The following is a 13,924-nucleotide window of genomic DNA, read 5'->3' on the forward strand; positions in this document are numbered from 1 at the left end:
CCGATTCTTTCAAAGGTCTCAAGAGTCGTGTTGAGACCAGCTTCCTTTTAATCTGTGATGATATTCACTTGTTAGTCTCAGAGTCCCATGAGTAGCTGCTGTTTAAGTCTGATCACCTGCCTTGTTCTGATGGAGCATTCCAATTAAACCGAACCAGGAAGAGTAGGAGTCTGCTCTCAGACATGTTAAAGCCTTCCATACCACTGAGATTGTACAACCATACAAATGCACTACTATATGTAGACTTGAAAAAGTGATCATACTAGGACATTAGTGCCTATTGCAGTAGCAGATGTGTGAATTTCAGAGGAAAATCTTCAGCCTGAAGCCAAACCCGTCCAACCCGCTGCTTTGATGTCAAAGTGACGAGTGTCTAAAACACACCAGCGTCTGAGCGGACGTGCAGCTGCACACACAGATTGGATGGGTTTGTGCTAATGGAGCTGCAAGACGTCGCACTCGTGCAGACCTTTCACCCCTCATGTCCTGCATATGTTGCTTCTACTAAACCGCTTGGCCATAAATTCATCTCTAATTTGACTGAGCGATTTCAGTATTGTGACAAAACATCACACAAGTCCATACATACAAGCAATTAGTTTATGTCTATATGTAGATTATTGATAAAGTCTTTGTATACAAGTACATTTTAATTTATAAAAGAAATGTTTTTATATAGATATACAAAATATTTACATTGGTATGTTTCATTTTGTCTTATTCTGTTATTTTCACTAAGCTATTTTACTTGATTAAATATAAATAATACTCCATAATAGGCCTTAGACACAGCTGCACTTAAGGGTGGATCTGCAGGTGAAAAAAGTGCAAACTTGTTTAGGGCACACAGGTGGCCTGCAAGAAATATAAAGATCGTAGACCGCTATGTGAGCTTATAGAGAGAAAATGTTCATTTTCTTTTTTCTTTTTTGTTTTTTGGGCATGCTACGGGCAAAAGGACATAGAAAAAACTTCAACAACATGCAAGGGTATTATGGGTGAAGTAGGTGAGACACAGGCTTGTTGTACTGACTTTTCAACCTCCCCCAAATCCTGTGGACTGCACAAGGAGTATGTTAGTGTTGTTCCCATGTTAAGTGCATGCTCCATGTGTGCAGCCTGGTTGTTAGAAATGAGAAAATTAGACAATCAGACTCTAGTTTGTGTAGACATCCTATGGGTACTTACACGCACACCCCATGTGTGCAGCATTCACGCGTAGCCATCACTCACACTTTACCAAAAAGTATGGTAAAGTTGTTACAAGAAGTCCTAGTTTCAAATCCCGGATGAGCCCCTAATTGTTACGAAACCAAACCCAAGTCCACAACACACAGCGGGACAGATCACAAGGAAAGAAAACACAGGGATACTGACGATTTCACAAAGAAAACAGGACGCCACCACTCACTGCAGGACCACTGGTTTAGGTTTACGAGTTTATTTGTTTAGCAGCCTTCTCCCCACAGTGTAGCTTCTTCCTATTTTATCTACGTCTGTTTTTCCTATCAGTCAATTGGTCCACTCCAGCTCTTCCCCCCCTCAGCTGATTGAGTCGTTGAAAGAGAAACCAGATAAACAAATAAAACAGAAAGAAATGGGAAGAACTGTAACTGTGGTGTTACGATACCATACAGCAGCATCATCCATACATCATAAATGCAAATAACTTCCATTAGCCTTACAAATAACAAAACACTTCCCTCACCCACGATAATGGTTCGTTCCATTTTCATGACGCCCCTTTCGGTGGCAGTACAAGCTTTAAAGGGAACTGCAGGACACACCAGTGCTCCCCTAAAAATGCGGCCCCTCCTCTCTACGACCCTCTACAGGCCCAGGCAACCAAAAAACCTGCAGTACTTGTACGGATCAACCCCCGTATGGGTGCGAAGGCTTTAGCTAATAACACACAAATGTTTGACTTTTCCAGCAAACTTCATTTTATTTCACCTCTTCCGTGATAAAATAACCTCAAACAGTTACACTGTTGGTTTCAGCTTCTAAAAAAGTCTGAGCGTCACCAACTACAGGACCACAAATCTCATGGTGAGACCCGTGGTCTTCCTTCATCCCCTGAAGTGTCACTTTGTCTCCATCCATGACAGCTCTTTAAGAGGAAATCCCCTGAGAAATTCCACAGGACTTTTTGACATAGCGTTGCCGTGTTCGTGACTAAAACTCACCAGGATCTGCATCTTCAATCATCTCGCTGTTTATTTCTTTTCTTTCGGTCCTTAAAGCAGCCTGATATGAAAGCAGATCAAAGTCTCCCGAAGCCGTCCGCTTATGACTCCATAAACAAACTTTTTGCTGAATGCATGTTGAATTGTTTTCATTTGTTTACTGTGAGGTTTTGGACCAAATATGTCACCTTCCTTTACAGAAAGTGCTTTACACAGACAGAAGATTCTGGCAGCAAGCAACAAGACATTTTTATTTCTCCAGTCTATGAGATAAAAAACAGAAAAGTTACAGTTGGAATGCAGCATTTTAAACAAATGTGCAACCAAAGAGCAACACTTTAAATGTAGATAAACTTTTAGAAGATCTGCGTTCATCTTGAGGCTGATTGCAGCTTCCCCTCTAGATTCTGATAGCTGATTATTTTTCAAGTAAAATGGTAAATTGCGGATACTTATATAGCGCTTTTCTACCTTCCCCGAAGGCCCAAAGCTTTACAGTCACAGTCCCATTCATCCATTCACACACTCCGCTGTCGAACACTGGCGTCAACCTTCCACCAGAGGCAAAGTGGGGTTCAGTGTCTTGCCCAAGGACACTTTAACACATGGGGGGGGGGAGGGATCGGACATGCAATCTTCCGATCATAGGTCCGCCGCCCTACCACTGCACCACAGCCGCCCAAGTACAGTAAATCTGATCAATATTGGGGTTCAATTTATTATTATGATGTACAAACAACTTTTAATTAATTTCTAACTAAAAAAAATCAATTCAAAGACCCCCACTTTTGGATGATTCAAAGCCTGCCCTGTGGATTTTCTACTCCACAAATAAGATCTTTTTCAATCAACATTTTTATCGTCTGCTCCTGATTTGACAACAATTTGAATAAATAAATACTCGTAAATGGGTTCTTTGAGCAAATTTTTTTTCATATATATATATGTGCTCCATCAGGAAATTGTCTCAAGAACCTGTTAAAAAACACCACAAACACAACTTCCAGGGTCTTCAAGGACTTGAGAGCAGGAGAAATGTGATCAGTTCTCCTGGTTCTGGTCCAAACTCTGATGATCCTAATGAGCTGCAGTTCTTGTTTTGATAAAAATACAGAAATGAGGTAAACTATTAACACGTGCACCTGTTACCCATAGGAAAACTGATCATCAACCTGTGGCTCACCAGCTGTGCTGCTGGGTCACTTCAACCTCAGACAGAAAGCTCATTTCCTCGTACACCTTTGTCACCGTCTGTGTCAAGTAGCACTTTTTCATGTACCGCATCCCAGTAGGTCTTTTACCAGAGAAATCCTTTTTTTTTCTCCAGCTCAATCTTTGCTCCTTTGTGGTTTTAGAAACCATGAAATTCAGACTAAAACTGAAAGTTAGACAAACTAATAAAGAAAACAGCTCATGAACAAGAATTGATATTTCCCTGAATCTCTGATTGCTTCTACTCCAACCTGCAACAATTTCATCTTTCAGAATTCGACACGACTCTGACTGCCTTCCATATTGAGAGAGTCAAAGTCTTTACCAGCTTTGTTTTTGGAATAATTAAACATTTAGATCAGACGCTGCAGCTGAAGCTGAGCGTCCTTATGTTCGATTCATAATTACCAAAAACCTCCCACGATGGAAAATAATGTCAGTCTTGACATTGTGCAGAAAAAAAACAAGTTTGCAACACTAATGTAGAATAACATTGTGTTTTGGGTGTTTTTCACATGTTCTTAAAGCATTTTTTTCTGATGATGGAGGACATATTTCAAGAAAATGAAGCTCAACACCGCATTTCTGAGTATTTCTTTATTCAAATCGTTGTGAATAAGAAGTAGACAAAAAACATTGTTTAAAAAAATGATCGTATTTGTTGTGACAACGAAAATAAACTGAAAACTGTACGGCTGGATAGATCCAATATTTCTCACCATTTTTTTTTTTTTTTTTCAGAATTGAAACTGTTTTATTAATCCAAAAGTGTTGACGTTTATGCCTCCAGAGCAGATGCTGTGGAAGATTCCTACTTCCAGTTGGGGGCCAGTACTCTCTGGGTTCTTTTAGTAACGGGCCAGCCTGTGGATCCTGCTCTCAATGAGAATCAGGCAAAACTTGGCATCTTTGTCCTTTCTGGTTCTCTCCAGGTGCTTCCTGACTGCCGCAGCTTCTTGCTCAGGTGGTAAAGATCCTCTGGCAGGTCAGGGGCTAGACTCTTGGACCTCAGAGTCCTCAGGATTTTGTTGCCAGTAACAAAGTGTACCTGGGCCACACCATGGGATTGCTCACCATTTTTGTTGTAAAGTTAGTTTGGGGGTGTGAGGGGCTAGTGGGAGAGTGTGTAAACAGAGAAAGCAATGGCGGAGGTTGCTCCGCAAAAACGGTCCTGCTCAGAACTCAGAGGTGAATGTCTAATGAACTACTGCCACTCTGCAGAAACTATGTCCTAGAAAATGTAGGTTTTTTTTTTTTTTATTTTGGTCAAAAATGGGTATAACATAACTAAAAGAACACTGGGAGCACTTTGGAAAGAAACCTAAAGATGATGGGAGTTTAATAAGTCTTAAATGAAAAAGTTTGAAGCTTGTTTTCTTTTTTCTTTTGCAGCAGATGAGCAGATTGTTGGGAGTACTCGTCTTCATTAACAAGTGAGCCTCTCTTCCTTGTAAGAAAAGAATAAGGAAGCTAATTGTGGCTTCCTCAGAGGCTCCGATAATAGCGGTCAATAGCTGAGGCAAACAGATGAGAAAAACAAGTGTTTGGCTTTGGTAAACACATCTGCTCGTTTCCACACTCAATAATGTGGAAAGTGGCTTCTTCCATCATCGCTGGTCATTTTGCTGTGCGCTCGTGTTGCAGCTGACCTTTCAGAAACACTCCCACCTATAACTCCCACTCATTCTACACTGGGAATGTATGTTATGTGCATAAATTCTGTCTTGCAGCTCTGATTCTGGTGTCTTTAAATATCTTCATTTGTATTCATGCGAGTATTTCTGAAGGAATGCGAGTCAACCCTCCACCCTGGGGCAAAGAAATGAGTCAATGTTGCTGCAGCAGCAACTGTAGGAGTCGGGCAGAAGCATCAACGCCTCAGAGGCAGTTTATGCCATTAGGAACGGGATGCTGTCGGCGCCGTTCTGAGCAGATGCCAGTCAAAGCCATTTGCAGAGGGAACAAGCAAAACTGTTGCAAAAGGCGGTTTTAGGTTTCCTTTTTTACTTGATGCAAAACATTTAAGTAGACGTTATAGAATATTTCTGAATGACATTTTGTGGCTCAAAGTCAAACACAAAGGAAACAAATTCCGATCTGTTTCCTAATTTCAAAAACTGGTTTTTATTTTTTTTATCACGAAGGTTTGCCTTTGAGCTTTTCCTTGTTTGTCAGTTTTACATTTCATCCAACTCTTTGCACGTAACGGTTTTTCTCTGGCATTAATCAAAATAATCCACAATGGTTTTGACAGTTTGGTTTAGATTAATCCTCTGAAATCAAAATGCAGCAATGCAGTGCTGAGAATTTGAATTTTCTTTCCCTTTTCTATGCTTTACCTGCTAAATATCGTGTAACAAGATGCAGCATTTAGATAATTGTGTCATTTAAAACTTTGTTGCCCTGTAAAAAAAAAAAGAAAAAAAAAGTATTTGCCCCCCCTAAATAAAATACATCTGTGTGTCACACTTTTGACATGTCTGTGGAGGAATTTTCCTTCCCTTTTCTTTAAAGATTAAATATTTTTAAGCAAAGTCTGGGATTTTCTAGTGTGATAATCATGTTACAAAAGAGGTCCAGCTTTAGATAAGGTCACTTCAGAGCTTCTTTTTGGCCTATTTGATCATTGTTCAGCTGCAGAACCCAAGAACTTTAAGGACACACTGATGAAAATTGTGTTTTTTGACATATTGTTGTGGCATCTTTCTGATGATGAAGGACATAGCTGAAGAAAAGTTAAGCTCAAAGCTGCATTTCTGAGGATTTCTTTATGCAAATTGTTGTGAATCGAGCAGACAAAAGAATGTTGGCTGGAAAAAAAAACTAGGTAGAAAGCTCTCTGCTCTGAGCTCTCAACAACAGGGTGGGGAAGGGGGGCGGGCTTGTCTCCAATACATGAAAAAATGACAGAGTGCTCTTTCACTATCTGCTGTACTGTGCGGGTGTTGGGGGGTCCCAGCCACCGCTGCTGCTGCGGTGGGGGCCATGGTGGGGGGGCGGCTGGGTTCTCTCCCTCGTTTTCCATTCCATCATCCACCCCAGAGGAACAGAAATACTCACTGGAGCACAGGTGCTATGTCACCTTTGCACAAACAGTTTGTGTGACTGAATGAAATGTTTCACATGTGTTGGTCTGCATAAGTAGGCATGTGTGAATGTTAGTGGTTGTATGTCCATGTAGACTTGTTTGACTTTTGGAGCCAACAGGTGTGATTGTAACGTTTGTGTGTGGACAGGCCCCGCCCCTTTTAGTTTTTTCATGCATCTTAACCTGTCAGATGTGATTATAAATCTGCAGCAACTTGTTGCTTTCTGACGCTTCATGATCTTACCCTCACAACTATAATCATCCCTCTACCCCCCCCATCTGTCATCCCTCTCTTTTCTTTCCTCCTTTTCTTTTTCGTCCGGTCTAACAAAAAAATATTTACAAATATAATTAACATGAATAAAGTTTAGCTGAAATTACAAAAGGGGTTTATTTAAATATACATCTGGTGTATCATAAGATTCATAACCCCTGTTGTAAAAGTAAAATATGTCCAACACAAAAGGCTTTCAGCTCCCATCTGTTTGCTTAACTGTTGGACAGGACAAGTTAAAGAGAAAAAAATAAAAAAATAAAAATAAGATGACAGAGTGGCACTTTAAGCATGAAGATCTGAACTGATAGAAGACAATCTCCTTCAGGGTTATTTGTTAGAGGGCAGAATGTAAGTTTTTCAGGTCCTGAAGCATCAAAGCAGCCCCAGACCATCAAACCACCACCACCATGTTTAGTTGTATTATGTTATTTTGATGCTCTGCTTCCAGAAGGTTCCTCTTGTGTCCCATTACAATATTAGTCCAGATGTTTCTTTGTGTTCTTGTGTCATGGTTTGGGTTTCTTTGTATTAGTTTTTGCTTCCGTTATGTCACTGTCATGGTTTGAGTTCTGTTTCCTGCTTTATTTTGAAGGTTTCCTGCATGTCATGTTTTTGAGTTTTACTTCCCTGGTTCCAATCTCTCCTGATCGTTGTCACCTGTGTCTTGTCAGTCCTGTCTGCATTTAAGTCTTGTCTCTGCCTTCGTCTTGTGCTGGTCCACACCGTCTCTTCCCTGACTGTCTTCTGCCCTGTTTTCATGTTAACCCAAACTCCATTTAGTTTGGTTTCCCTGCTCTGCAGCGCTTTTTGTTATTATAAAAAATCCCTTGCCCTGGAACTGTGTGCCTCTGATCTCTGCATTCTGGGTCCTGCATGCTCACCAGCCCTCCCCACCTGACATCTTGTTGCTAAGCAGGGTCTCCCTCCTTTTCTCCAAAAGTTGCTTTCTGACTGGAGTATCATGAACTTTCTCACCTGAACTGAGTCAAGTGGGGCCTGATCTTCTTCCTACCTTCTCCTGCTTCTTTCATGACTTCCTGGATGAGTCTCCATGGTGTTCTTGGATTATTTTTGTTCCTCCTATGTTTTCTTCATGTGTGGATGAGGGATCCCTGTTCGTTTCTCTGGAGTTCCAAAGCCACAGAAATGTCCAAGTAAAATTTTGTTCACAATTTTCTTTAAACGCTTTAGTTAAACAGCTTCCATCAAGTACATTTCAGGATTTGTAATGATGGTGAAGATCCATCGGCCCCGGCCGAAGTGAATCCAGCTTTTAAAACCAACATGAAATGTAATTTTTTGGTCATTAAAAAAAATAAGCATGAGTGTAACTTAGTAGAAACTGTACAGCCTCTGTTTTTTCTCTTTAGCTTGGGTTCATGGAAAGCTGCTAACATCTGATCAGATGACAAAAACGCTCAAAGCTCAGCTTCAACCCCCAGAGTTGTTATTGTTGTTAGGCAGTGTGGAAATGGGCTACCCACTTAATTCCACCTGCAGTGATATTGACACCAAGTGTGCATGGGTGTGTGTGTGTGTGTGTAGTGGTGGAGAGCTCTAAAATACATGGTGCTTCTGTAAAAATTACCTTTCTTTTTTTTTTCTTCCCCCCTGTGTGGGAGTGGAAACGGATATAGAGTCCGGTTCAATTTAGATTTTCAACTTTGCGCTTTAAGGCCCTCATTATCGGCCTCCACACCTTCTGCAGCCTCGCGCACGCATTTCATCGAGCATCAAAACGAAACTTTTATTCCAGTTATAGCTTAACTCTGACAGCTCTCTCAACCACAAAGTGTGGAGCCATCGGTCCGTTCCCAGGAGGGCCCGCTGCAGAAATTGAAAAATCAAATCCTCGGCCGTGCGTGCCGAAAGGCCCTCAGCCTTTGTCCTTATGCACGCACTCACACACAACCGCGCTAATGTGCAATTTCTTTTGCGTGACAATAGCCGGTCTCCTTGACAGCCGAGCTGATGTGTGTGACACTCCAGTCTACCAGCCAATTCTGGCCGTCTCTCAGGAGAGGAGAGTGGCGGCGAGAGGCCGGCGCTCCGGCGTCAACTTTCTCATCGGGAAGTCCTTTGCCAAACGTACCTGCTGTCAAAATCTAATCATAAGCCCGTAAATGTTGCTGCTTATCATGGTGCAGGAATAATTAATGTTGGTAGTCTGTGATCAAAAACCAGGAGAGAATGAACCACAGAGTCTCTCCTGGATCAGCTTTGTCTCTGATGTTTGGAGTTGGAACTGACTTCTGATCTCAGAGAAAACGCAGTTAGACTGAAGCTGATGTCAACAAGAATCATACCTGCTACACTCTATATTTTTAAAACACACACATTTGAGTTTTTAATATTAAAGTTTGCCGAAGAAAATACATTCACATAAGCATAAACCATGAAAAAAAAATCAAGTTTTTGACCAATTATGGGTCAAAGCTGTTAATTTGTGGCTACCTTTTTGTCAGAGAGGAGGATTCTTTCAGAAAATGCTTGTTTTTCAGTGTTGCAGCATGTTTGGGCTTGGTGTCAGTCAAAATCTATAAATTAAAAAAAATCCTTGACGTACTAACTGTCTGATATCCATGTTGAATTAATTTGGTAAGTCTGCCACAATTTTCTGTTTAAACCAAACCATATGTTAAACTATTGGACCAAATCATGGGGAAAGTGAATCTTTGCATTCTTACTGAATACCAGTATGTTTACGTTGAAACTGTCAAACATGTGTTGGGATACATTTAAGATGGATTTATTCTTCTTATTCTTATTTATTCATGACTTGTTTAACGTTACTAGCTTGCTCATTAACACATTTTCAAAAGTATTTTTCTAAATATTTTCTGTTTTTTGTCATTTGGTAACTATCAAACATCAAATATCAAACAGAAACAAAACCGTGACCCAAAATTCCAGGTTTGAACCAAATCATGGGGAAATTGAATCATTGAAAAATCACTGTAAACATCTTGGAAAATTGCACATTTAAAATTAAAGATATTGTTTGGTTTGACATCTTAAAAGAGGGAGAAGATGAGGTAGGATGTGTGGAGCTAGAAATTCAAAGCAAAGAAAGTCTGATAAGGTTGCAAAAGAAGTTAAAATCACATTGATAAATAATTCTTTCATTGCCCTATTTATGAATAACCTAGAAATAGTTTTAACTTCCCTTAAAACAAGATAAAGGTTTTCTATGTTTTTTATTGTAAATCAAAGAACAGTGAATTAAAAGACAAGTTAATGTTTGTGCTTTAAAAGTTAAATCTTACGCCTCATTGACACAGGACACTTCTTTGTTTTTTAGTGCTATTTATCGTCTGTCGTTTTTGAGCAATAGTAAAGCAATTTCCATGTCGGGATCCATTAAAGATCCATCTAACTATCCTTTTCTTTTTAACATTTTGATTAATTCAATAGTTCTTTGCTCTTTTGTTTTCTTTTATTTGACATTGATGATTTGTTTAAATTCTTAGTAAAAATGTTGGATAAAGTTGTTGTTTACCTTGACATTTTTCCAGCACTGACCTGCAGTCCAAACATGTCAAAGTAAAAAACTTTATCCAAACATGTCAAAGTAAGAAACTTTATCCAAACATGTCAAAGCAACATTTGACCTGAGAAAGAAAACATTTCTATTTTAACAAATAAAACAGTTTAAGTCAACTTTATTAACCAAAACAGGTTTAAAAAGGTCAATTTTAGCAACTACAAAAAAAAAGTTACACAACATTTTTTGTATCACTGATATTCCCGTAAGGCTCCAGAAAACCTGTCATCCATCTCACCTGAGACGTTCTTACAGAGCTTAAAACTAAAATAAATCTTTTTTGTTTTTCTAACTCCTCCTTCTTTAGGCGGGTTTGGAGAAAAAGGTCTGCTTAACTGGCTGCAGCATCCACATGCTCTGCAGCAGCTGAAACTGTTTACTGCATGTTTGCTTTGCCTCCAGTACGCCGTCAGGCCGCTCCAGTCCAGCTCCACAGCATCTTCAAACTGCCTTAGCTCAATTTGTCTTATGACAGCACGCGTGCACGCAAGAAACCCAAGATGGATGTCTTAATTGTAGCCAAAATAAATGTTTTCTGTTTAATGCACTCCAGTGCAATTATATATTCAATCTGGAGGAGGGAATCTATATCGTTTGGCTTGTGGAGCTCCCACAAGTGACTGAAACATGACGATACCATCGCTTTACGTGTATGGGGCCTTTGTCAAAAATTACCTGACTGGCAGAGAAGTAAAAAAAAAAGATGTTACACATTTAGTTGCAAGCCAAAATAACAATCTAGTGACAACCTATCACCCTATTTTATTAAATTACATGCTCAGTTTATTTTTTTTTAAAAGAAGAGTGAAAAAAAATCTGCTTGATTTGTCTGATTATTTTCGTTTTCAAGAAGTTGCATGAAACACGTTTCCACTCATAGATCATTTGCTCCATAAACTGCAGAATAAATATTATAGTATCTGTGTGATTTAAAGTGTGGAAGTTCCAATTTAAGATGCATATTTGTCAAGATTAAAACATCAAACTTCATGATTCCTGATCAATATCGGGTAAACTTTGTGATTAGACGGAAAACATGCTTGAAAAGACCAACAAATGCAAACAAACCATAGCTTTGGTAGATGTGCATCACTCCTATGAGCACACCTGTGCCTGAAATGCAGCAAAACTGTTCAAAATATCTGATTTTTTTTTATTTTAACAAAGTGTGTTTTTAGTGGCAAAATAGATATTCAACAGAGGAGTTTACAGCACCGCAAAACACTGCAGGGAAAACATATTTTAAGACATAAACATTGTTAATATTTTTTCTGTCTTCTGCTTGTTAGGAGCTGTCTTCCAGGTACAAATTGTTCTAAAGGTTTAATGTTTATATTTTAGTCAAGATTCTGTGTGTAGAAATGCAGGAATCAAGTCAGAAATCAGGAAAATCCTCACTAAAACACTAAAAATAAACATATTTGGACACCAAGACGTGGCATGTAGGTTTAATGGAGCAGTGAAACCCAGCCCCCATAAATCCCGTGCACTCCCACCAACCACCAGTTTCTGAACCGGTGAATCACTGCTGCACAAGAAACTGGACTAAAGGCATCTCAGACTGCAAACCCACCAGTGAAAGAAAGCCCACATCAAAGTTTGTGGGTTTCTTAAATGTATTTTTCTGCTTATTTTTATCTAAATTTATGATAAACATCATCAAAATCTCAATGAAAAAACCTGGGCAGTCCAGTCATCGCTGTCTAAGCGCTGTCCAAGGTGCTGAACGTTTATCTGTGACACCTCCAGCAGCAGAATCTCTCCTGAATCGCCAACTTCAAAGCCCCCCCTCAGCCTGTGATAACCTTCAAGCGCGTGCACGCAGGTGTGTTCTCACCTTCAACCTCGTCTTCGGGCAGGTTCACGGGCGCGCTGTAGGAGAGGATGTCGGGGATGGTGCACATGCCCCGGTACATCAGCGTGGAGGTGACTGGATGCATCGGCATGGCTGCGACCTTTGGCTGCCACCTGCACCCTCGTCATAAAGGAAGACCTACAGGGAGGATCTCGACTTCCCCCTGCGATCTCTGAGGGAACGGAGGAGCGAGTCCATGGATGAGGGGCGACGGGGGGAGGGGGGGGTCTGCAGCGTGGTGTCCCTTTGATCTTCTTTTTCGGTCAGAGAATGAAAATTACAAAAAAAAAAAAATGCGTGGTGGTGTATTACCTCAAAGCAGCAAAGGTCTGAGCTTGCACACCAAAATAAACCCCAAAAATGCCAAAGGCGCACAGAGACGCTCCACAGCTGCGCCTGATCCGTGGAGGTCACCTGCGCGTGGCGTGATCCAAGCAGACACTGGCAAATCGCAGGGTATCAAATCAATCCACCGACGTGTTTCAGGTTCAGGGATTGCCTGCTGCGTGCAGCCTCCTGCATCCACTTGTTGGATCCTGCACGCGCGCTCGCTGGACGCACTCCTTCCTCGCGCTCCTGGCACCTTCACATGATCCACGGACGCGACACAGCAAGAAATCCTCACAGGAGGTGAAAAGCCCGCGAATGTCGAGGACTGATCAGATCCTGCCAGGTTCCTCGCGCTGCGTTAACTGACTTAGCGGGGTTTGATTCGTGGGGGGGGCGCGTGGGCGCTTTGTGATCCAGATGAGCTCCATAACCAAATTCGTTTTTTTTTTAGATAAGATATGATAGACCACCTCCCCTCCGTGCCTCACATGTGACACATGCACGCACAGAGCACGCGCACACTTCATGGGTGTAGAAAATCCACAAATACCCCCTCCCGCCCCCCTATGTTTATATTTAGTTTATTTTACTGCTTCCCAGCAGGCATACCCACGATGTGTGATTGTGCGTCGGGCGCACGCGTCGGGTGGCGTGCACAAGTCGCCACCGCGTTTGCACGAAGTGTTTCTTTAAACTTTTGATGTGAAGCACGCGCGCGTGCAGCCGCAGCAGCCGGCAGGAATGAGGCTGCGCATCACGCAGATCCCGCAGCTTTGAGCCGGGAAGAGTCAAATGTCGCATCTTCTCTCATGGTGTCTCCTCAGCTGCACTTTCGTTGCAGTGCAGCAACACCTGTCAGCTCACTAAAAACACATTAGAGGAAGGTGATAGTGAGATTTAAAAAAAACGCACACATTGGTGCTTTCCTTAGGGAGGAATAATGTCAAGTGTGAGGACTCACTACACACCAGGAACACCAGGAGGACCCATGCAGGAGGTCCTCAAACAAACAGAAGATACAACAAATTACTGACCCAGTGCAGGTCAGACATCATGATCCAACTATCGGAAAGAGCCTTTTGGACAAAAGTTCAAAGATAAAGACACTGCAAGAACATAAAGAAACACCTGGACAACCTCTGGACCTATGTTCTCATGAGAAACAGTAAGAACCTTCTGGAAAGAGAGAATCTCGTTACTTTTGGAAATATTAGTAACAGCTGAGCATGGTGGTGGTAATATGATAGGGTTAGGCTCTTCCTTTCACAGAGATGTAAACACAGATTCAAAACACTTTTGTTTTCATCATAACAAAAAACATACCAAAAATGGATGAGCAGTCCGCCTGTGCTTCTTCAGAATTTCATGAGGCAAACCTCCTTAAATCAAGCAATTTATTGAAGAAACAAAAACTTTGTACAGACAACCTCCA

At 41.1% G+C, this 13,924-nt stretch overlaps 1 protein-coding gene across 2 annotated transcripts in view; it reads right to left on the reverse strand.

The window, feature by feature from the left end:
- LOC101163331 (calcium-binding protein 7) overlaps nt 1-12,982 on the reverse strand; it is a 28,044-nt gene extending 15,062 nt beyond the window's left edge. The window contains exon 1 of one of the 2 annotated variants that reach the window (XM_020705693.2): nt 12,145-12,982. In XM_020705693.2, the coding sequence (XP_020561352.1) occupies nt 12,145-12,253 (109 nt within the window). In that variant the 5' untranslated portion in view covers nt 12,254-12,982. The remainder of the gene's footprint in view (nt 1-12,144) is intronic. The other variant, XM_004072062.4, reaches the window with a different exon arrangement.
- Between the last annotated feature and the right edge of the window lie 942 nt (nt 12,983-13,924).

The sequence above is a fragment of the Oryzias latipes genome, chromosome 9 (genome assembly GCF_002234675.1).
Source record: "Oryzias latipes chromosome 9, ASM223467v1".
Lineage (NCBI taxonomy): Eukaryota > Metazoa > Chordata > Actinopteri > Beloniformes > Adrianichthyidae > Oryzias > Oryzias latipes.